This window comes from Elaeis guineensis, chromosome 4 (genome assembly GCF_000442705.2).
Source record: "Elaeis guineensis isolate ETL-2024a chromosome 4, EG11, whole genome shotgun sequence".
NCBI classification, from domain to species: Eukaryota; Viridiplantae; Streptophyta; class Magnoliopsida; order Arecales; family Arecaceae; genus Elaeis; species Elaeis guineensis.
In genome coordinates, this window is record NC_025996.2 from 13,867,898 (window position 1) to 13,890,908 (window position 23,011).

A 23,011-nucleotide genomic window follows, 5' to 3' on the forward strand; every position below is an offset into this window, starting at 1 on the left:
ATCACAGATCTGTCTAGTCATCCTACCTGGACATGTCCAAGGTTTGAAATCCATAATTTTTTATCAAACACTGCTAATCATTTAATCCAGGTATCTTGATTCACAACCAAACAGGATCTAGGATGCACAACACTTCAAGAAGCATCTCTCAATTGTTGGGCACCTGAATTGTCCAGTGAGCATCAAAATGACCAGCCCCATCATGTCAACTTGGTAAGATGAGAAATCTCTTTTATCAACTTCATATACTTCTGTGTATATCTGGCATTTCTAAACTCATCAAACCAGTAGCATAATCTTATAGATGAACTTCATTTGGTAAAATTTCTAAGAGTGTATTGCGTGATCACAGATCAGAAAATTAAAAGTTTCAAAAATCATTGGATCAAAAAGAGCATCCTTCAGTCTAAGACTAATGGAGCCCAACCTGAGCCAGTCTTAAGACTAACTCAATTTCTAAAATATATTCCCTCTCTTCTATCGACATGGGGGAATGTTGTTGGCACCACCGGCATCAGTTCTTACAACAATAGAATTGATCTTCTATCACAAAAGCTCCTCGAAGCAAATCTCCTCCATTATGAGCATGTGGATTATAACACCTTCTACTTTCTTGCTATCTATGGACCTAAGTATAAGTTGCCCCACTAAGGTTTCTTTTTTTCTTTTCTTGGGGGAGTTCACTAATAAATAAGTTAATCCACTTTTACTCTTTGATAAATTGACCAAGTAAATGAGCCGTATAAACAAAAAATATAAAAGATGTATACCTTTATGGAAGGCGTCCTTTCTTAAGAACGGAGAGCGAGTACTCCGCAGCATCGATGAGATCCGCAATGTTGTGGAGGGATCGATCCTCGGATCCAAACAAGAAGATGGTGCGAACCTCTGCTTTCTTGGAAAGGCGGGCAGCAGGGGTGAGCGGGAGATCTGGGGAGTTGAGGCTTCTCAGAATTTGACGGTACAAAGACAGCACTTTCCCTCGATTCCTTGCCAAATCCTCTGCAGTCGCCCATATCACTCCTTTTGCCATTGCTGTACACGAAGCAAACGAGATATGTGACATAAAGTCTCAAAAATCAAGAAGCAAAGAATTCAAAAATGATCGGCCCATGGGATTTCAGCCAAGTCTCATGAGTAAGATCGTAATATTTTTCGGAATCTCAAACTAAAAACTCAAAAGGAGGATGAATACAAGACGTTACTGCATGAAAACTTAATCAAACAAAGAGGAAAGATCATGGGTCAGATTAGAAAGAAAACTAGGGCTTAGATTAATTCTAGATGATCCCTATCTCATTCGGGCATTTTGCTTCAAATCCAATGTCAGGTCAAACAATGGGATATAATTATTATAGTTCTATCCGAAGACAAAGGGCGGGGAAAGGGCTTACCTTTGCCTAGAGCGTCAAGGGACTGGCTGAGTAGGGATGAAGAAACAAGGGAGGTCGAAGTGAGAGATCGAGGCGAGCCAAGCCCAATGCATCATGTCCTGCAACAAAGATGAAAATATCACCATTAAATAGTTTGTCAAATTTTCTATCACAGTTGTCATAGGTGGTCACCTAGAAGCCTAGGTGGGCACTTGGGTGCCAAACGGGCAATGCGGCACCTAAGTGAAGCCCGTCTAGTCGTCTGCTGCATGCATGGGCCATCTTGTTATAATGACCAGTGATCTAATTTAAGGCGCAGTCAGATTGATCAAAAAAAGAAAGAAAGAAAAAAAGATAGAGAAAAGGATGATCTGTGATTCTCGCCCTCTCCGCTTGAATGCGACCTAGGGCATCAAAGAGGCTCTCCTCACCTCTCAAGTCTTGATCTATTTTCCTGCCTCTTGCTCTCATAAGCTTGAAGATTGCTGCCAGTGGTTCTTAAGGCTTAAAAAGATTGGGATGAATGTCATAATTGAGATACCAAGGTGAGTTCTTCCCCTCATCTCCATCTATCTCTCCCTATTTCACCCTCTTTTCCACTCCATTTCCTTTCCTTTTTTGTCTTTTTACCTTTTGTTCTTCTTCTCTTTGATGTCCTTAGACCCTAAGGAATAGGGTTAGTCCAAACTTGCAAAATACAGCAATGGCTATCATTTTTTTCTTGTTCTTTTTCTAATCTTGGCTATTAGTGCTTAGAATGTTCTGACATGCAACCATGGCCGTGAATAATGGTACTCTCATGGGTTTGGAGAGATTCAAGCTTATAATCTCTCATATGATGATCCACTGCTTTGACAGTAGTAATTATTGTTGCTTTGTTTTCTTTTTCTCAAAATAAGTTTTGCTATATCTTTGAAAAGCTTCAATCTCATGCTCTTTGTAATTATCCTATTATATTTTGAAAATTCTACTCTATTTCATATTCTAAAATTTTTCTCAATAGCAATAACTGGTACTAGAGGAAAACTTAATAACTGCTGTTGTAAAAGATAGAAAAGGAAAGAGTAATTATATAACAATTACTTCTATTATCCTAGTTTTAACATGCTAATATCATTGTCATATATTTTGTATTATTGCTATTGATGTATTAGTAATACACTCATGTTAATAATTATTTTTTGTGCTTACATGACCAATATGCTTCAATCTGTAAGCTTAGAACAAATAATAAAATTGCAAAAAATATTAAAAGTATTTTGTTTAATATAGAATTCATGCATTAATTATTACTGATGTATCGTTGGGTCTTGCAATATGGATAGTTTATTAGCACTAATGCATGTTTTGATCAATATTTAAAATATATGAATGTATAACTTGTTTTCTGAATTTTGCACAATTTTTTTCTCGTGAGCGGTCCACTAATTACCTAGACTATCGCCTAGGCTGACTATAGGAGGGTCCATCGCCTAGTCTATTTGATAAGTATGTTTTCTATATGAATGGACCGTTATTTTAGAGGTCGTTACACCAACAGTTGAAAGATCCATCTTTACTATAAGCACAAGAATTCAAAATTAGAGCTTTTATATCTCTTTTTACTGCCTAACGTGTTATGTCCCGGAGATCTCGAAACTGAGTAGTGGTTCCATCACTAAATTTTCATCGCCTTCCGCATCCCAGTGTTGTGTGTGTGTGTGTTCAGAGTACGGTATTGATACTTAGACCCCAAACACCAAAAAAGATCATCGGAACCCTAGACGTTAAAAGGCAAAAAGTTCATTAAAATTCCCTCGAAGCATGAAGTAGTGAATTAATCTAGAATGGAAACAACGGAAGAGAAAAGAAAGTTGGGAGAATGGAGAGGCGTACCATCTCGCCGGGAGCCGGAAGGAGGAGCTGAAACCCTAGACGTTATCGAACGAGAGACCCCTCTCTCTCTCTCTTCGAAATCATCTTTACTTATTCAATCAAAAGATGGGCTTTGGGCCCCCATGGTGCCAAACTAGAATATATGGGCTCCGGATCAAAGTTTCCAGTCCACCCCTTTTTTCTGAGCTTTGGAGGATCATTCAGCAACCACACGCAACCCTTCATTTCTTCTCCTCCCTTTTCTTTTCTTTTCTTTTTTTCTTTTTTTTTTTTTTTTTTTGAACCCCGCTTCATTACACTACTCCAAAATAGATGCACCTGATGGCATCAGATATAATCCTTTGAGGATAGCTCTAACAAGAACTACCATATTATACTGCCACTATTCTTTGCCACATAAGATGCCATCCAATCAGCTGTGTTATTGTCCTTCCTATAGGTATGTTTAAGCAAACAAGAGGTATAGCTGACAATGAATTTCTAAATGTCTATTAGCAAGTGAAGATGAATATGAGGATATTTTGATCAAGTATTAATCTTCTCAAGATTAGATTGCTAATCTATAAAACAAAAATAGTATAAAGAAGACCCTCCCACGTGGCTCTCAACTCAACTTGAGGCACACTATACCATCAAAGTCTATATCCTAATGAAAATGAGATTCAATTTCAAGCCTTTTGATATAATTGTTAAAGACTTTATCAATTATATAAACTAGCGTATTTTAGACACTCCTTATAATTAATTTAAGTTAGTAGATAACTATATATTTTAGTCATTCCTCAAAATTTAGTTGTTCCTTTTATTTATTCTTTTCAAATTTGTTATGATAAATTTCCAATAAGTTGTTTGCTTCTCAACTATTGCCATTTCTCTGATTGATCAAAGATAGCATGTAACTTGTCAGATATAGTGTCCAAATGACTCATGATTACCATATGAAAATATTAAATTCTTTAATATGATTGATGAACTATAAAAAATTTATAATCAAATTTTATTTTCAATATTTTATATATATATTCATAAAATAATCTTGTGGTCATTATGAAAACAATATTTGAATCTTGTCATAATAATTGTATGCAAAAATTTTCTTACTATTTTTTTATTTTTTATATTTTATACAATGATAACAAACTCATTCGACGGTTAGTAAATAAAGGATAAATTAGAAAAAAAACTATCCACTTGAGTTTAAACTTAAAAGTAACTATCCACTTGAGTTTCAAATAAAAATAGCTATCCATTTGAAACATAACTTAAAAGTAACTATCCAAATAGGGATGAAATAATCTAATTACCCTTGCAGTTATAAAACAACACTATACTATTATAAAGTAATACTATACTATTATAAAATTATACTATACTATTATAAAGCAACACTGCATTATTGTAAAATAATACTACAATAAATGTATACTATACTATGATAATGTAATACTACTTTATTGTAAAGAAATACTACACTAGTATAATATAATAAAATAATATTATATTATTATAAAATAATACTATACTAATATAATATAATACTATCTTATTGTAAAGAAATACTATATTAATATAATATAATAAAGCAATACTGCATTATTATAAAGCAATACTATACTAATATAATATAATACTATCTTATTGTAAAGGAATACTATACTATGATAATATAATATTACACTATTTTAAAGGATATAAAGATATAAGGATCATTTCAGTCAAAATGGATAGTTGCTTTTAACTTATGTTTTAAATGGATAGCTACTTTTACTTGAAACTCAAGTGAGTAGTTATTTTTAAATTGAAAGTATAGCTAGAGATTTATCTCTAGTTCTCTTTTAAATAAACACTCTTCAAGTAATAAAATAATATCATAATATTAGGGGTCTAACCATCTTAGGTTAGAATTCGATAAAGAGAAAACCAACCAGGTGCATAATTAAATCAGCTAGAATTCCACATGGATGCATCTATCTTGGTTCTTTGTGATAGGATTATGTCATTTTTTCCTCTCAAGAATACATAATAAGATGGTTAAAGCTCACCAGGGAGGCATTAGAATAAATAATTTCCCAGACTATGACTTACATCTTGATTAATAATTTTTCAAACTATGCCTTACCATCTTGTCCACTTCTGACAAATCAACCATTTGGGGTCTTTGCCTATTATCCTTGCTCATTTTTATTAATCAACCATTTATTGTAAATTATATTTTCCATGCTTTTTTTTTCCTTGCAGTAGCCACAATTAACTGCTTGTGAATTGTTTGATGTTTATACGAAGTCATTCTCTCTTTGATCTGCAGTTTCTTTTTCTTTTAGGATTTGTTTGGTTTGCGAGAAGAAATTTTCTTCCGAAAAAATAACTTTCTAGAAAGTTACTTCCTGAGAATAAGATTTTGATATGTTTGATTGACCATGGAAAGATGATTCATTATAAAGTAGCTTATGTTTAGATGAGCACTTTTTTCTATAAAAATTATATAAAATACTTATTATACCCTTAGTAGATATAAAACCATACATTTTTACTCATAAACTTTATATAAATTTAATATTATATTTATATTAATATAAATATAACACTAATATATTATAATATAACATTAGACCATAATAATTTATTGTGTTAATATAATAGTAATATATTAATACCATATTAATATAATATGAATATTTTAATATAATAAATTTATTAATATAGATATAAATATTATATTAATATAAATACTAATAAAAATATTATATTAATATAAATATTAAAATATAATAAATATTAATATTATATGTATATAAATATTAAGATAATATTAAGATAATATTAATATTATATTATATTATTATTCAGTATTTCATCCGAACCATCCATTGATATTTTACTAAATTTTAGCTATGAATCTTAAAAAGATATTTTAAGAAAGAAAAAAAAATTACCACTTTTCATGTCACGAGAAATGCCAAAATTCACCCCCTCTATGGATTTCCACTTCTCATGAAATATGGGAAGTGATTTTTCATGAAAAATACTTTTTTCACTCTCTCTCCTCTTAAAACTCCAACCAAACAAGAAGCTCTTTTTTATTTTCCAGAAAATACTTCTTCTCCTCTCCACTTTCCGTCAACCAAACAAATCCTTAGTGATCGGGTAGAGCTAGTTGTAGGAACGGGTTACTACTGTCACGGGGGCCAAATGCTCGTACCGGTAATGGACTTAGTTTTTGAAATTCTTAAAAATATCGACTTCTTCTGTAACTTATTTATAGATATGACCTGCGTGATTTAGTTACTATCTACACAAACTTTTCTAGGAGGGATTTCGGAAGTCTTCCTGATTGTGACAACCTCTAGCTTTTACTACACCATGCAACAAAGATCAATTGAGAAGGCTTCAGGAAAAGAAAAGGAATGATGAGACATGGATGCAGTATCACATTTTGGGAAATCATGCTTTCCGATTTTTCCTAAAATGCGCTCAGCTATCTGAAGCTTCTGCCTGCAAGGCTCAAGTTTGTTAACCTCTACCTTGCTGAGAAGGCCTGTTACAAAACAGGATTATATATTTTGGAGCGTCCGATACTGTACTGAACCAGCCTACAGTTTGTATCATGTTTTAAATTTGCAAGGTTTCATGTACCAACAATTTTATCTCATTTATTTATGGATCTATTGAAAAAACAATTATCTGATGGATGGTCCCTTGTGCTGCCATTCATCGCATGATCGGTGAAGGAACCCCCTGTTACCCATGATTGAACGGTCCTGTCTCCTGAAAAATATAGCTGCTCCTGAAAAATATAGCTGCTCTCATGCCCTAACATAATTTACAAGATGACTTGCTTTTTATCTCTTCATCTCCAAGAAAATAAAAAAAATTAAAAAAAAAAAAAAGAAAAGAAAGAAAGAAAGAAAAAAGAAAACACAAACTTTCACAATTGTAAAGCCCCATGTTCTTGTTTGCGGGGAGCAACAGAAGATGGTAAGCAATATTTGAAAGCATCAGCCAAAACAGTTGATAACAAGTTCGAGGTTAGAGTCAAATTAGGGGAAAACGATCATACGGCCAAGCAGATCATCAGCAACATGTCCTATCATGTCATCCCCGGTTAAAGGGGATTCAACTCAAGAAAAGAACGAGGAAAGCAAAACATGAATCTTTAGGTGGGTCACATGCCCCTGGGGCTCCCCGACTATATATTTTTGCCTCTGACACAAGTGTTCCTCAGGCTACTCACATGCAAACCTCTAGTATTTCTCAGCCTGCTAAACCTTTACTTGGAAGGATTAAAAGAGGAATGCAGAAGTAGCTAAAGTCTATAAAGTTAAAAGGTTGATTTTCATAAACCTTGCAGACTTGCTAACTCATTGAATCGAAACCAAGTTGGTGGTAACCAAAAAGCCCAGATGACTGGTTCTAAAACTCATCCCTGCATTTCAATCAATAACTACTTAAAAGTTTTTTCCACTGTGTGTTTCGGATGTGCCTAGTCGTTCCAAAATGTGTGTCCTGATGCCCCAATGTCTGACCATGAAAACATGCACTTGGAAATCAAGAGGTTGCTAGAAACTGCAAATTACTAACATCAGATGCAATAATAAAAGGAGTACACAGCAGAGACACTCATTTTGGCAGATGATTTGTTTCTCTCAATTGGTTGTTTCAAGTACAATGGATCCTTCAAAAGGGGCAACCACCACAGGATATATAACATGTAACCATCAGATTATATAATTTAATATAGAAGGTGGTTGATGCATGTTTTTACCTGCTAAGAATAGTCCAAATGCTCCAAACCACACCAAAACTCTGTTAGGCAATGAATTTTCAAACCAAACCAATGTCGGTTCAACTCTGAGTAACTTCTGCTGTTCCAGAAGCTGTAGGTCACCAGATTCAACATGATAACAGAACAACAAATCTCATTGCATGATCAAAACTGATCCATAAAAGTTACTTAGACTCTTGACTGTACTCTTTATTGATCAAAGGAACTGTCAAAAAGCCTTTTCATGTATCACCAGTCACAGATAATCTTGATATTACTCTCACTGCTGATACCACTGATAATTAAGCTGTTCAAATATATACATTTTCTCCAATTGCAGTGCACTTCAAGGAATATGAACTCATGGGTATATAAACTGATACAATATAAGAAATGAAGAAAAGAAAACATTTTTATGGATGCAGTACCCTAAAGGACCTGAACATGAATATATTACCTGCTACAGAACTTCTCCATTTCTAAAGAAATGCGTTCAACTTTAATTTCATTGGATGCAGAGGCCAAAAATCCTCCAGCCATAGATTGGAGCTTGCATGATCTTATAGAAAATAGAATCCCTTTTTCCTATTCTTATGAACTCTAGATTACTACAAGGGATCTCTGCTGCAAACCCAAATTCTACTAGATTCCCGGACTCCTCCATCTTCATTTATCACCCTTCTCATCTCTATAATAGGCACTCCATTTTCAAGCATAATTTTTGCGAAAATGCAACCATGTGACTCTTCCACTCTGGGAGCATCATTCACAGCATACTCCAACGATGAGACATCAGATTCAAACTTGGAAATAAGTCAACGAGAAACTTTGGAAACTAACTAAAAAAAGGATCTACACCATCTTATTTAGGTTGTTTCAATTCCATACATACCCCTGCATGAGTTGTACTTGTCCAATAAAGCTATCTGGAGACATGCAAAGGTTAACTAGAAGCTAGAAATTTAGCTAAGAGATAGCTCTTCATGATCTTTCATTTGAAGGAGTCAGTGGCCTATAATAATACCATCGAAGAATAGAAACTCAGCGCATTCATCTTTTTGGTGCACAAAGCAACCTAAATTATCAACTCAAGGAAGGTTTCAATTGGATATAAAGAGTTTCTTCCTTAGAAGTAAATCATTAAATTGTCCTCATTACATTAGTCTAGACAGGTCAGATGTGAAAAGGAGCATAAATGATAATTAATCCTAGCCATAATTGATCATTTAATCCTATTATGCAACAAAACCATGTCAGACAATCAAACAACTTCCATCAACAGCCATTAGCATTTCATTGCATTAAGTCCATCATGCATATCATGACTGCATCAACTTCATGGTTGTATAAGATATCCTTAATAAATGCATTGGATTCTCATTCAACCTTGTAACTCGACTAACTATTCTCTGGTAACACTCATAAATTGATTAAAAAATCATCGTCAGGAAAGTGAGAGTGCATTTATTGATGGTATGCACAAGAAAAGATGTCTCCTGCAATCTAAATGTGGCATAATTTAAAAAAATAAATAAAACTCAAGGAGAAAAGGACAAACTAGGATTGATGCCATGAAGATATCTGGTGTTCACAGCCAGTTTTCAGAAAACTAAATGACTGATTTATATTGTATAAAAGAAAAAAATTGTAGAAACTCTACAGAAATGGCGACTACTTAAGAAATGATTGGTGGGACAATAGCACAAAATATACAGCCAGATGATTGCATGCTAATAAATGCTATTGAATGGAGATTTTTTTCAATTTAAAATGAATTATAGCAAAAAAAAGGAAGAAAAAAAGAGATAAAATTAACAGTTAGAAGATTGAATACCATCAAAGAAAATTCAATCAATGGTGGCCACTGCATCAATTAGGGGCCAACACTGTTAAGCACATATACCCTTTGGTGGATAGTAAATCTTCAGAAACATGCCCTTTACTTTGTCATGTGCGGTCATCTCTTCTAAAATTTTATCTTCGGAAATCAATTTAGATGAGTGTTGCTCTTTGGCCTGTGATGAACTCTTTCTGACATTAGTAAAATCAATTTCAGTGGAAAACACTAATTTAGAAAGATGATCCTTTTTAGCTTGTCTGTCATATTTGTCTCTTTCCCCTGTTCCACTTGTCATCAGGTTGTAAGTGTACACAAATTTCTTCTGCCCAATTCTATATGCTCGGCTGATGGCTTGTCTCCCTACTGCAGGGTTCCACACAACATCCAGAAGTACAACCCTTGAAGCTCCGGTTAGGCTTATCCCTTCACAGCAAGCCTTTGTTGATGCAAGCAGCACCCTTGCTTCACTTTCCATATCATTGAAAATATCAATTGAGGATTGACGATATTTTGTGCGGATCTTGCCATCCATCTGTAACACCTCCTTCCCTTCACTCCAGTTGAATAACTTGATCAGTTGGTCCTTTATCATAGACAGTGGCTGAATATACTGACTGAAAATCAAAACCTTCTCTTTTAATGCTTCACAAAGTCGAACAACTTCCATTACAAATCTTGTTTTCACCCCTATATAGGGGTTCAACTTCTGTTTCTCTAGCAAAGGTCTGTCTAAAAGAGTTTCCTCCTCCTCAGACAAGTTCAAATAAGTGACTAATGAAGGATGAATAGAAGCCAGGGAGGTCTTATATTCATTCTCAAAGATAACATTCGATCCGATGTGTTCCATTTTCTCAATGATGTCTTTTTGGTGAGGTGGTGGATCTAATTCAATTACACATTCCCTCAAACCAGGAAGAGTGTTGAGGATATTGCCACTATGAATATGCACAAATGGTTTTAATATTGATCTTACTTCTTCTGCATTATCATCAGTAACATGATTAGTTAGAGAAACCCAAATCCCTTTTCCTTCATTCTTTTCTGGTAAGAAGTCTTGATCCATATCCGAGAAGAATTTTGCCTTTCTTTGACCTTGTTTTGATGGTCTAATTGAGATCTTTTCAGCAAATTTAGGTTTTACCAGACACATAATATTGTAAAGCTCCCCAAAATTATTTTGAAAAGGAGTTCCAGAAAGGATGATACGTTTTTCTGTTTTGATTTTTCCCAGAGCCTTCCAAATGAGACTGCGTTCATTTCTGGGTGTGTGCCCTTCATCAAGAACAAGCAAACCTGGCCTCTCAAGCAGGACCTGACTCAATTTTGGGTCACAAGAGTTGTCTGCTGTTAGCTTTTTGAACAAGCCGTAGCTTATTCCTAGGATACTGCTACCTTTGACCCATGAATATAATTTCACTAGACGCATTAAACTGATATTTCGATGTTCTTTTGCTGCCAACTGACGGAAGGCAATATCTTCCCTCCCAGAGTAGTCTGGAGCATTCAAATTATGAATTGGAACGTCCACGTTCCATTTTCTGAATTCTTCTTCCCACGTGAGGAGCATTCCACTAGGAGCGACAATTACAGGTCTGCATTCTGGGAAAACCTTCATGTATGTTTGGATAAAGATTATTGATAATCGCGTCTTTCCTGTCCCTGGGGCATGTGAAATCACACACCCACCAATGACATCAGATCTAGCACCGGACTTCAGCTCATCAAGGTCAATTCCTCCAGCAAGATTTTTCCACATAAACTCAAATGCTTCCTGCTGATGTTCATACATTTTATCCTTAATCCCCGGAATGAGTTCCCATACAGTTCCCTTTGGAAGACCACATGAATTTGGTTTACCATCATCTTTAACCGTTCTACAAAGGTCATCAAATAAAAGTGTGCCTTCCACCTTAGCAGAGTTTATCCTAGCTGACCCTTCGCAAATGTGTGTTGCCTTTGCATGCAGAAAAGTATCCTTAGTTAATAGAAAGTAATGGGCTGTGCAACTTTTGGCAGCACAGAAAAGGAAATATCTGAATATTTACAGATCAGCCACCACTTACCAAAGATGGTATTATGTATTTGATCTCCATATTCACAAAGGAGCAGAACTTGCATCTAGTTCCTATCCGCTCATCAAGAATAAACTGATGTTTCCCTTGAGAACATAATGTCAATAGATCGGATTCATCCTCTAGTATATCAACTTCTATTTGACCCTGCAAAACATCACAAAAGCATAATAAGCCTCCACTTAGCAGGAAGTGGTCAAATAATCATGGTAACATAGATTAGAATGCACATGAAAACCAAGGATTTAAATTAGGTGGGACGGGATTGTCCTGATTTTGCCATAGAATGGGATGTGCCACCATCCCGCCCCATCCCAACACTTGGGATAGAGGATGTCCCAAGACGTCCTAATCAGGATGTTGAGATGCTAGTAGGACAGTCCTGTCCCGATACATATGATAGGATCTCATTCCGGTGTCCCACAAGACATCCCGCTGGGATCTGAATCCTTGATGAAAACTATACCACTTTCCATGAGGATGTATTGAATTATTACAGGAACAGGAATTAAGCTCATAAGCTGTTAGCATTGGTGAAAAACAAAAAATCAACTAAATGTAGATTGATGTTATAATAGATGATGGACATATTAGGAAAGCTTCAAAAGGAAACAAGTAAGCATGAATGCAAGGAGCATATCAAATGAGTATATCCATGTGTACAGACATGCACACATATATACAAATAGATAGAGATAGATATAGAAATGGACTACCCTTCATTTAAGTGTACATAGTATCCACTTGTATCACTTCATTGACCATTGAATTAGACTTTAAACGGTTCAAATTTATTCCACTATTATGTACTCACTATTAGACTTAGCAAAAATTATAAACTCTTAGTTCAAACAACTGGGTACCCATGACCAAGCCCAAGCCCTTCGTCCTCCTCTACTCTTTCTTCTTCTCTTCTTCTCATTTCTTCTTTCCTCTGCTATCTACCCACCACCACCTGCACCCTCTCCTCTACCACTGCCACCTGCACTGGCCCAAGTGCCCACCAGCCAACTGGATGGTTGCTACCATCACCAATGCAAGCACTCACCAGCATGACGGACATCACTACCTAAATGGCCCAAGCACACATTGGCCCTCACACCACCATCATGATTTGTATATGTATATACACGTATTTGTGCACGTGGTGAGCTGACGTACGTGTGTGCATGCATATGTTTGATATCTGCAAATTGCTAAAACTTAATATGCAGATGATTCTATAAACATATTACATAAAAATGCATGTTGTATCAACTTCAGAAAAATGTAAATTGAAAAGAATGACACCTACACCATATGCATTTATGTGTTGCATGCATGATCCATATCAAAAGTTAAGAAAATTCTCATGTTAAAAAATGTTGTAATCAGCTTATGTGCAGTTAAACTAAGGAAATGTTGGAGTCAACCATATAACACAGAGAAACAGGCATAACAATGGAGAAGTCTGAGCACTCTTTTAAAAAATGATACTACTTGATCAAAATAATCTCACTGGTACATAAATCAAGCAACCTCATGGGACTCAGTGTTGCACTCAAGACTTAACAAACTAATTACAATTGAGTATTCTTCAATGGTTATACCTTCCAAAAAGGAGGAAAAACTGTAGGCATGCACCAGTACCATCAGTTTAATGCCATTTGTATGCATGATCTGGCAGGTACACAATGGTACACAGTTTCAGCATCCTGAAACCCATACCTGTGCCAATTTTGTGTCGAAGCAGTATGGTACTTTTCATGCCGTCCCATTCCAATGGTTTTTAAATCCATGGTCATGGCAAAAATGTGTGTATCAAAAGCAATTGATTATCTCCATGGCTCCATATGGGCTGTTATATTTCGCAGTTGTTGAGAACAAATTGCCTTGTTTGCATCTTTGGAGAATTTAAGCAATATTGAGGTATCCAGAAAAAGATAATGTTTAATCAAATAAACTAGTATACCATTTAAAAGCCTCAGCTCTCCCTTGCAACCCATACGCTTCGATGCCTTAGCTCAACCCAAAGCACTTGCACCCAACACTTAAAAATGGTATCAGTGACATTTGGATACGAGCATGCAAAAAGAAATTCCTGAAGATTTGATAGATGCTACACATGAATGCATCCAAACCCAACTTTTCTACCCATTGTGGCCAATCCACACTGCATGGTACCTACTGTGCTAATAAAGTACTGGCATGGTATTGGGTTATGTACACTTATATAACTGGTACCAGTTCATGCCAAGCGATATCAGCCCATCATGGTGCATGCCAACTGCCAGGTGTGTACAGACAGATATGGCCCAGCATGGGCCTGTTTTGGTCATCATGAGACCTGGAGTGGTTGGGCATGGGACTAGCATGGCACCACATAGCATGTACCTTGTCAGCCAATGACCAGCACAGGCACAGTGCATGGTATTTTAGTTTTTTCTCACACTCAAGTCCATGTAACCTAGCTTGCAACATTTAAGTTTGATGTAAAAGCAGAATTTTCTAGGTTTCAAATTGATGAAAATCACAGACTGGCAGTTAATGTTCTTAAGCTAAATCAAAGCCTGCCAATTAAATATGTCTCCACTTTTCATGTAAAACCACTTAACCTGGTTATAGCAGGGCTATGGTAATTTCTGAATGCCTCCAACACAAAACATTGACACAAGCCTCGGAGATTTTCAGAAGTTTTCTTAAAGAAAATGGTTAGAAAACAACAAGTAAAAAATTTTGGTTTTCTTGATAGATTCTAAGTTAAATTTCTTCAGCCAACATATAAGTAAAGTCTATTCAAGCAGATCACTTGTTGTTGGAGTACAAAATGCAGAATGGAAGTGGAAATTATACAAAATTGAACGCCATTTTTTAGTCTTTTCCAATACATGTGAGAAAAATCCATATGCACATAATACATGTATCTCCCTTGCCATGAATAAACAGTTTTCAAGTTCACATAGGGAGTCGAAAATTGGTATATTTACTAAAACATGTTTATGAAATCATTCCAATTCCAGAATAAACTATAATTTTATGTCATAATCAATTTTCATGATACATATGCTAGTTGAGTGAGTAGTCACTTTTCTTTCTAAGAGGTCAGTTTTATAATTTTTTTAGGGCATGCCAGACCTACACATATGTATAGGCAAAATATACATATGCATTACAAATTTGTTCTTCTTGATGTGGGGTAAGCATCTGATGCATGTCTGGTCCACACATCAGGGAGGTAATTGTGTGGTTCGCATGGCATGTTGAACTCATCACCAACATGTGCATGTGTCTGGTACTGTTCAACATTTTAATTTTAATTTTAGAAACGAGGTAATTGTGTGGTTCGCATGGCATGTTGAACTCATCACCAACATGTGCATGTGTCTGGTACTGTTCAACATTTTAATTTTAATTTTAGAAACTTTTTACAGAACAGAATGAATCAGAAAACCTCTAAAATCCATAACAGCCTTAGGAACAGTTCTGCTGGTAACTTTTCAGCCAGATTTCATATTCACCCCCCCACCCCCCCCCAAATATAACATAAAGACGAGAGTAAACCGAGTGACAGAGTGTAAGCAAGAAAAGGTATGTGCAGCAAAATATCTAAAAAAACCATTATTTGTAACAATATCTTCAATGTTATCAGCAACCCTTCCTAAATTGGTTTTTCGCTGATTCTTAAAATGTTGGTATTTAGAACTCTTGTCACATACATCCATAGATGATTTTACGTCGATATTCACATAAAATCTCATGCAATTGGAAGCTGGATGACTGATCACAATTTCAGTTTATGCTGCAAATCACAACTGAGAAAATATTTTAGCATCAAACAAGTGAAACTTCTATTATCGTCAAATGACTCACACATTATATCATGCTAAAAACAAAATTATACTAAATGTCAATCTGGTTGCATACTTGTTCATGTGCAAGATATTTTCTTCTTTGTCATGAATGCGCGCTTCAATTTTCTCAGATCCAAGTTGGGGGGGTGGTCTATTATTTATAGTTATGGGATGATGACTAATATTGAGCTATCAACAGTGAGCTAGTAATGGCCAAATCTTTAATGATAATCATAATAACAAGTTTTAAGTCCATCAAGAATTGTATTGTTGATGTCAAAACGTTCCTGTATCAGTTTTAGTAATAAAACGTAACTGCATAGAGAAAGCTGACAACTCGGCAAATTGATCCATATACCAATCCCAGAATATTATTATAGAATTATATGGAGGAGATATAAAAGTATGCTTCATAAATCTCGACTTTTACAATATGTTTAATTAGAAATCTACATGGGGATCTCCAGATAAATTGAAGAAGACCATTAATGCTACCTACAAAGATGCTCTCAAATTGGTCCTAAGGGGTTGGACAGCACTCAAATTTACTACAAATTCTTCTTTTTCTGAAAAAGTCTACATTCAGTCTGCTTGCCGATGGTCTAGCTATTTATAGTGGGAAGAAGGTCATCAAAATCCATTAATTATCTTACAACATTAGCAGGAACTTTAGCAGTGGCATACATTGAATGGAATATTTTATCACCATCTCATGTTATTTCTAACTTATCCGTGACATATATTATCTTTATATGTATAAAGATACTGAGCATCAGGGGTCAATAGTAAAGATCAAAATTGTTATAAAACTAACCAGTTAAATACCAGACATTTAACAAAATATTTAACAGTTACAAGAATGAATTCACATGAAGGATGCCTGGGTGAGAGCCTGAGAGGAAATGTTAGGATATCTCTAGCCAATAATCTGAGACATCTAACTGATACTCAGTGCAAAATAAAAAATAGCTTAATGTATATATGCCACAAGTCCACCAATAGGTCATGAATCCACTCCCACTTTATTATGCATATTAGCAATTAATTGAACTTGGATGGTTAAATCAGCTCAGTATAAAATGTCAATCATAAGGAGTATAAAATTTATAAGTGCTGCAATATAAACAAGTCTATGCCTAGAAACAAAAAAAGGATTAGTATAGCTATATAATGGATAGCTATTATATATTATCTAATAGTTCCATCATGTTATTCATGTAATAGCAGCATACCTCATCATTATTGTAGGTACCAATATTGTTCGACTCTAGAGCAAATTCCAAATCAGCCCATAATTCATCCAGCACTTTCTCAAAATCTGACTTTTCAATAGATTTGTCATCTTCATCTGCGAACGAGAATATGCATGGAAATATATCCTTGTTGCAAGACGGTTTCACGTTTGATGGAGAACATTGTTCCTTGGGAGAAACCAAATTCTCCGTAAGCTTCTTTTGTTCGTTGCAAATGGTATCAACAAGGAGATTAAAGAGGCAGGTATTCTTCAATGACTGCAAACGCTTTCTCTTCTTGGTTTTCACCAGCCATGGTTCCTCTCGCCTTGTCCATTCTCTCCATTCCATATCTATCCTGTTGCCGCCGCCACCACTCTTAATCTGATTCTTTCTGCCACTGCCCTTCCCGTTATCCGTACCAGATGAGAAACAAAACTTGTCCTCCGAGTCTGATTCATCCACATTTATACAGAGTGGATTACCTGCAAACTCAACCTTCGGTTTCTTCTTGTGAGGCTCTGAATCAAAACAAGATCGAGCATGGTGAGCAACTGCTATACTCCCATTTGCAGGATCCTCACGGACCTCACCACCGAAACTTCTTACATCTGGCTTAACCTTGTAGCTCTGCCCATTCTCCCCACACTCCTTCTGGCCACTTTCGCTCATTATCCTGGTGTTCTCAGCCTCAGCATTGTCACTTTCATAACAGGAGTCATCTTCCTCCTCCTCCTCTTCGTCATCCTCCTCGTCCTCCGAATCATCCGACAATTCCACGTTGAAGTATTGAGTGTACGACACTCTCCTCTGCTTCCCCATTTTCGATCGAGTCCTCCTTGCGACACAAGAAGTTGTCACCAAATACTTAACTTCCTGAGCACTTCTTGTGTCACTGCCTATCTCAGCATCCTCTTCTTCATCAGCACCATTAATGTCCAACACATCCATCCGCCCTCCAGCGTCAGCAAGAATGTTACTTCCATCTTTTCTGCCACTTTCTTGACATTCTTGAGCTTCAAATTCGACATTGGGTTCATGAACTTCATGGGTTTTCCCTTCATCAACCTCGACATCCTGATCTTTTCTTTCTCCATTGGCATCAGCAAGATTATGACTCCCCCGTTCTTTGCCAGTTTGTTGAGATTCTTGAGCTCTGAATTCAACATCGGGTTCACAAACTTCATGGGTTTTCCTGTCAGCAATCTCAAATTCCTGATCTTTTCTTTCTCCATTGGTGCCGACAAGATTGTGACTTACCCCTTGTTTGCCAGTTTGTTGAGATTCTTGAGATCCAGATTTGATATTGGGTTCGTGAACTTCATGGGTTCCCCCTTCATCAACCTCAAATTCCTGATCTTTTTCTTCTACATTAGCATCGTTAGTTTCTAGAACTTCAACTTCCCCATTACAATCCTCGATTTCATCAATTTCCCTTTCTCCACCGGCATCACAGGCTTCTTTAGCTTCCAACTTTCTATCGGCAACATTGACTTCAAGCATTTCCCCTTCTCTTGCTTCATGATCGCAAGCATTCAATCCCCCACTAGCAGCGTCTGAACCGCTCCAAGAAGCCGATTTTACATCATTAGAACCTGATTTCGACCTCGTTCGATCTTCCACGGTGGCCTCGCTATCGTCACCCTTGAGATCCGATACAGCGATGACCGCTTTCCGATCGGAGGACGACCCGGACTCCCCTCCTTTCCAGAACCCCGGTGGTGGTGGCCCAGCTCCCAATTCCACCGCCTCATCCACGTAAGTGGACTTCCGAGAACTCCGGCGGCCGCCATTCCCCTTCGAAGAAGACCCTTTCTTGCAATCCCCACCAATTCCTCTTCCTCCATCCTCCTCCTCACCGTCGTCGTCGAGGACGATCACTTCCGGGCCCGGTGTCCCAACCGAAGTGTCGCTCCTCTCATGGAATCCCAATCCAGCAGGGGAATCCGAAATCCCAGCCACCTCCCGCCCTCCGCCGGCGGAGGAGGAGCCGCTCACGCCATCGCCGCTGGAGTGCACGGCGGCACCGCGTCCGCGGAGGCGGGACGTGACTGCGAGCCAGGCCCCTCCACTTAGGGCCCTCCGGCTGCGCGTTCTTCTCGCGACGCAATCCATCTCCCTTCGCCTCCTGTATCTCCGGCGTCTCGAAAGCGCACCAACGGGCGGAGCACCTGCCGTTAAACCCACTCAGGTTTTCCACTGATAGATCACGAGGCGGACGGGAGTGAAAGAGAACGCGGCGCCGCAATGGAACGAGGGCGTCTTTTTCTCGCCACGTGGATGGTGGGTGCGGTCAGGGGTGAACATTGGGTTCCGATAAGGAGAGGAGGAAGCCAGCGAAGTGGCGAGACGGAAGGACTTGGGAGATTTGAAAACCCGTCCACCGTGGCCGAGCTCCCAAGTCCCACCGCGAGCCGTCACGGTCTCAGAGATTTGAAAACCCGACGTTTTTTCATACACCAAAAAAACACCGGGTCATATGACGATATTGCCCTTATGGGATGGATGCAGGACTCATGCAGTTCCCAAGGAGTCCTCGAATGCTAATGACTCTACTAATATGGGTTGACGGTGACGTTGGAAATTTATTGAAGGATGGATTTGGTGTTTTCGGTACTTGTTGTGGTTGCTCCAATAGTTGTCGTTTTGTGTCTACAAATCTGACAATGTACTAATTGAGCACTAGTATTTTTGGTGGAATAGTTAAGATTTTTTATTATTTTATTATTTTTTAATTTTTAAAAATCCTGTACTTCCAATTTATTTTTAAAATTATGGTCCATCTCGAAATCAATCGATCATTTCATGGCCACCTCAGCACCGACGTGATCAGAATGAAACCACTAATTGTACTGATAATTTAAAAAATCACCGACTGCATTGATGATTTTTTTTTTTTAGATGTTGGGGTGGATGGTATGAGGCTTGGTGCGGGACGGATGGCACGAGCGAGCAAGGGGGGGCATGACGGGGGCTGTGACTTGTGGGGGGTGGGAGTGCGTGGCCAGAGATGGTGTGGAGGGGCGCGGGGTGTGCGACCGGGGGGGTGGTGAGGGGGTTGCGGGAGAGGGGGTGCACAGTCGAGGGCAGTGCGAAAGGCTAGGGGTTCGGAGGGGCATGCGGTCGGGAGAAGACGGAGGATAGAGACGCACCGATCGGAGGGATGGAAGAAAGAGAAGAGAGAAATGAGGAAAGAAAAAATAAAAAAAAATATTAATTTTAAAAATAAAAAATATTAATTTTAAAAATAAAATTTTAAAATACAAAAAAAATTTAATTTTAAAAAATAATTTTGATTTTTTAATAATAATAAAATAATATTAATTTTTAAAATAAATTTATAAATAATAAGAAAATATTATATTTTTTTAAAAAATAAATAAATAAAAAATTAATGATTTTGTTAATTAAATATTATTATTTGATTAATAATTAATTATTATTATTTGATTAAATATTCTTTTGTGATGAAATATTTAAATAATAATGAATTTAAATAAAAATAATAAGTATTAAATAATATAATAATAATAAGTATTAAATAATAATAATAATATTTTATTTATTTAGTTATTTATTTATATTTTTAAAATATTTGTAGTGAGTCGACCTCTCAAAGGGTGACTTCTTGAAAAAAAATTTATATTTTATTTATTTATTTATATTTTTTATTAATAAATAATTCTTTCTAAAAATAATTTTAAAAAATAATCTTTAAAAATAATTTTTAAAAATATATTTTATTTATTTATATTTATATTTTATTTTTTCAGTTTCTTTCTTCTCCCCCTGCAGCTCCACATGAGTATGCACCGCCATCTCCTTTGGCGCAAATCAGAAAGTTGACTCGAAATCATGATTGTCATTATATCTTAGTGACGTCAAATTATTATTTATTAAATAATAATAATTTATTATTAATCAAATTACTGGTTTGATACTGCTTCCATTTTCAAGCTTTTTCATGGCAATCTTGAGCTTGTTTTTGCTCTCATTATCATTAAGCATCACTCAGCCCGTTATGCCTTAGTGACATCCGAATGACAGACCATACATAGAGTATTAAATATTTTTCTCTATATAGATTCTTAATTTGACTGATAAATGAGGTTTTAAATTTCATAAGAATCTGAAATCATTTGACTCTCGAACATGCATCTAAAAAAATTTTACACGTCTTGACTTTTGCACCTAAAAATGAAGCAGTATCAAATCAACAATTTTATTATTTGGTTCTAAACCAGTGTTCCTTTTAGTTGCAGCCAAAGCAGGCATTCTTTTGGTAAGAAGCGAGGCAATTGGACTAGATTGCAAGTTTCTCCTCTAGACAAAGCCATCGAGGTGTCTTCGAATTTTTCCTAAAGTGTCTGAACCAATGGCAACTATTTTTCCTATTGATAGTTCGAGAAAGAAGAAAAGTGTAAAACTTGAAAACTTGGTACTTTGAATAAAAATATTATATTCACATTATGTTCATTCTAAAAATATCGTATTCATAACAAGTATTTTGTATTTTTATTTTTTTTAGATTTTAAAGATACGATATAGCTCTTGTAATCAAGTCATTGCCATATTTTTTTCAGCATCGAAACATATAAACAGGTACCCTATGTAGTCTTCAGAAAAACTATAATTCTTATTTTTAAAAACTTCAAAAAATTCTCAAATATTTTGTGTAAATTCTTGACTTGACTGTAAGTGGAGTTTTAAATTTCATAAGAATTTGAAATCATTTGGCTCCCAAAAATTCATATGGAAGAACCTTACATGTTCTGACTATCTGCATCAAAACCTGCAAATAGGTATCTTGACTATCCCCGCAACCATCGCCGCCCCCTCTCTTCCCCATCGACCCCGATGCCACCCCCCACCACAGGGGGCCGGGGGGCAGAGGCAGATCGACCGGGGTTTGGGAGGAAGGGAAGGGAGAAACGGAGGGAAAAAGAAAAAAAATAAAAAAATAATTTAAAAATTAAAAATATTAATTTTAAAAATAAATTTTTAAATAATAAAAAATATTATTTTTAAAAAATAATAATAATAAATATTAATTTTAAAATAAATTTTTAAATACTAAAAAAATTAATTTTAAAAAATAATTTGAAATCATGTTGGACTGGATAATTAGTAATTAAATATTATTATTTTATTAATAAAAATATTATTATATGATTAATAAAATATTAATTTTATTTAGTGATATATATTATTATTTGATTAATAATTAATTATTATTATTTAATTAATGATTAATTAGAGGGGTGGCAGTAGTGCCGCATGGGTCGACCGCCGCTAGAGGGAGATCGATCGGGGGGTGGGAGGAAGGAAAGCGAGAAAACAAGGAAAAAAAAAAGAAAAAAATGCTAGACTTATCTTTTTAATTTGATTTAATCTTTGATCCCGTGCACTCTACCCCCTGTGCCAGTATTCCGCTATCCGTAATTTGAAAACATGATAAAATTTAAAATATATATTTAAAAATAATTTAAAAAAATTAGGAGGTGGGCGTGGAGGAGCGACAGTCGGATGGCCACCTCTCCTCTATGCCTGCTCATATTTTTCAAAATTATTTATTTTAAAAATAATATTTTATCATTATTTTAAAATTTTAATTATTTTTATTATAAAAATAATTTATTTTTAAATATTTATTTTAAAAACCTATGACTTGATAATAATTTGATAATATTTTATTTTTAAATATTATTTTCTTCCTTCTCTTCCTCCCACCCCTCGACCGACCTCCTTCTGTCGGCGACCGACCCGCACGGCACCATCGTCGCCCCTCTAATTAATTATTAAATAAATAATAATATTTATCATTAAAAAAATTAATATTTTATTAATCATATGATAATATTTTTTTATTAATAAAATAATAATATTTAATTACTAATTATCCGATCCAACGTGGTTTCATATTATTTTTCAAAATTAAAAATTTTTTAGTATTTAAAAATTTATTTTAAAATTAATATTTTCTTATTATTTTTTATTTTTAAACATTAATATTTTTTATTATTTAAA

The 23,011-nt window shown here is 35.7% G+C and overlaps 2 protein-coding genes across 2 annotated transcripts; both read right to left on the reverse strand.

The window, feature by feature from the left end:
- Positions 1-288: 288 nt before the first annotated feature.
- On the reverse strand, positions 289-1,476 carry LOC140856883 (uncharacterized). The gene is made up of 2 exons (XM_073255089.1): positions 1,395-1,476; positions 289-1,035 (listed from the first exon to the last, which is right to left on the reverse strand). The coding sequence occupies exon 2, from the start codon at positions 1,031-1,033 to the stop codon at positions 773-775; it is 261 nt and encodes an 86-aa protein (XP_073111190.1). The 5' UTR covers positions 1,034-1,035; positions 1,395-1,476; the 3' UTR covers positions 289-772.
- Positions 1,477-9,748: 8,272 nt separating this feature from the next.
- Positions 9,749-19,413, reverse strand: LOC105043888 (SNF2 domain-containing protein CLASSY 4-like). The gene is made up of 3 exons (XM_010921615.4): positions 16,985-19,413; positions 11,914-12,069; positions 9,749-11,804 (listed from the first exon to the last, which is right to left on the reverse strand). Exons 1-3 carry the CDS (start codon positions 19,097-19,099, stop codon positions 9,900-9,902), a joined length of 4,176 nt encoding a protein of 1,391 aa, XP_010919917.2. The 5' UTR covers positions 19,100-19,413; the 3' UTR covers positions 9,749-9,899.
- Between the last annotated feature and the right edge of the window lie 3,598 nt (positions 19,414-23,011).

Coding starts and splice junctions, on each gene's coding strand:
- LOC105043888 (XM_010921615.4), bottom strand. CDS start 19,099: ATGGATTGCGTCGCGAGAAGAACGCGCAGCCGGAGGGCCCTAAGTGGA. Junction 12,070..16,984: donor GTACCTACAATAATGATGAG/GTATGCTGCTAT, acceptor GATGTTTTGCAG/GGTCAAATAGAAGTTGATAT. Junction 11,805..11,913: donor AATACATAATACCATCTTTG/GTAAGTGGTGGC, acceptor CTGCATGCAAAG/GCAACACACATTTGCGAAGG.
- LOC140856883 (XM_073255089.1), bottom strand. CDS start 1,033: ATGGCAAAAGGAGTGATATGGGCGACTGCAGAGGATTTGGCAAGGAAT.